We start from the raw sequence: 1384 nt of genomic DNA on the forward strand, positions 1-1384 counted from the left end.
ATGTTTAGTTTTAATGTGATTTAATAGACAGATTATATTTTCACTGATAGAGATGAAAGGTTTAGATGCTAAGATGTAAAGCAGGACAGCGGTGGTTTGACGTCTGCGCCGCTCTCCTTCCTTCAGGGCTCTAAGGAAACACCTGACGCAGTCCGAGATGCGCAGGGCGGCGAGGAAACCCCACCTCCTGGTCCGGATCAAGCTGCCGCCGCCGCCGCCGCGCTCCCTGCCCATGCCGCTCCTTCCCTCCAGCACCAGCGAACCCATCGTGCTGGAAGACTGAAGCCTCCTCCGATCCTTCCTGTTTCCTTATTTCCTTGTTTTCCTCCTTAAACTCGTCTCGTTTAACAGAGTATTTGTTTTTTTTTTCTTATTTAAAGAAAGCAGATCAACATTCTGTCTCTCTGGGTTTTTACTCTGGATTCTAAAAAATTTAATATTCCCCGTTTTTAAATGCTTAATTTAATAGTTGTTTCTCCCACCCCTAAACGATGATGATGATGAAGCACATTTCCAGCTCCTCTCTGCGTCTCCTACGTTCTTGTAAATAGGTTTCTGCTCTCCTCCATCTCTGCAGCCGGAGAAACGCCGTGAGGCGTTTAACTTTTGGTTCAACCAAAAACGGGCGGGAACCATCCAGACTCACCTAGAGTCCAGTTTTTATCTAGTTTCCTGTTTTAGTGACCAAGTCTGGTATGATGAGCGCCTCCTCCGGCTCCTCAGAGTCCAGCCGACGTCTCCGTGAAGCAGGCGGTCTGTAGGAGGAGGGGGCGGGGCTCTGTTAATGGCTGCCGCGCTGTTAGCGCACAGCTAGCGTAGCTGCAGGTGTTCCACTAACAGCGGATTGAGGAAAGGAATTATTTTATGCAAGCCGTCATCTTCAAAAAATTAAGCAGCAATAAAAAAAATGATCAGAGGAGGTTTCTTTTTCTTTTTTTTTTTTACTTCCATGATGTGGAGCAGGAAGTTGTGGGCGTGGCTTTAACTCTCAGCCAATCGGGATCTGGGTGTGTGCATGATCACCACCTCTGTTTCTATTACCTCTATGGGGAGAAATTTGCTCCAATATTATTAAAGCTGATGCAAAACCAGAAAAAGAGCCTTTTCTTTTAACTTTTTTCGTATCTTATTTTTCTGTTTTAATTTTTTTTTCTGATTCTGTTTTTTTCAGATATTTTTTTCTATTTTTGTTTTTTTTTTTATAAGATCAAGTAAAAATAATTTTAATTGTTTTCAAATCCCATTTTACAGATTCCAACCTCTACTCTTCTGCGTGATCTCTGCACGGACCAATAGAAATGCTGTTGCTAACAGCCACGCCCGGCAGACTAATTTCTATTGGTCTGCAGTTTCCCCAAAAGAATAAAAAAAAATAAAAGCTTAA

At 43.0% G+C, this 1384-nt stretch overlaps 1 protein-coding gene across 1 annotated transcript in view; it reads left to right on the top strand.

Annotated features, from left to right (window-relative positions):
- The window catches only part of mta2 (metastasis associated 1 family member 2), a 52786-nt gene extending 51904 nt beyond the window's left edge, over positions 1-882 (top strand). Inside the window, exon 18 of the mRNA XM_015402028.1 lies at positions 127-882. Within this exon, the coding sequence (XP_015257514.1) occupies positions 127-283 (157 nt within the window). The 3' untranslated portion in view covers positions 284-882. The remainder of the gene's footprint in view (positions 1-126) is intronic.
- The last annotated feature ends 502 nt before the right edge of the window (positions 883-1384 follow it).

The sequence above is a fragment of the Cyprinodon variegatus genome, unplaced genomic scaffold (genome assembly GCF_000732505.1).
Source record: "Cyprinodon variegatus isolate N-32 unplaced genomic scaffold, C_variegatus-1.0 Scaffold1287, whole genome shotgun sequence".
In the NCBI taxonomy this organism is placed as follows: Eukaryota; Metazoa; Chordata; class Actinopteri; order Cyprinodontiformes; family Cyprinodontidae; genus Cyprinodon; species Cyprinodon variegatus.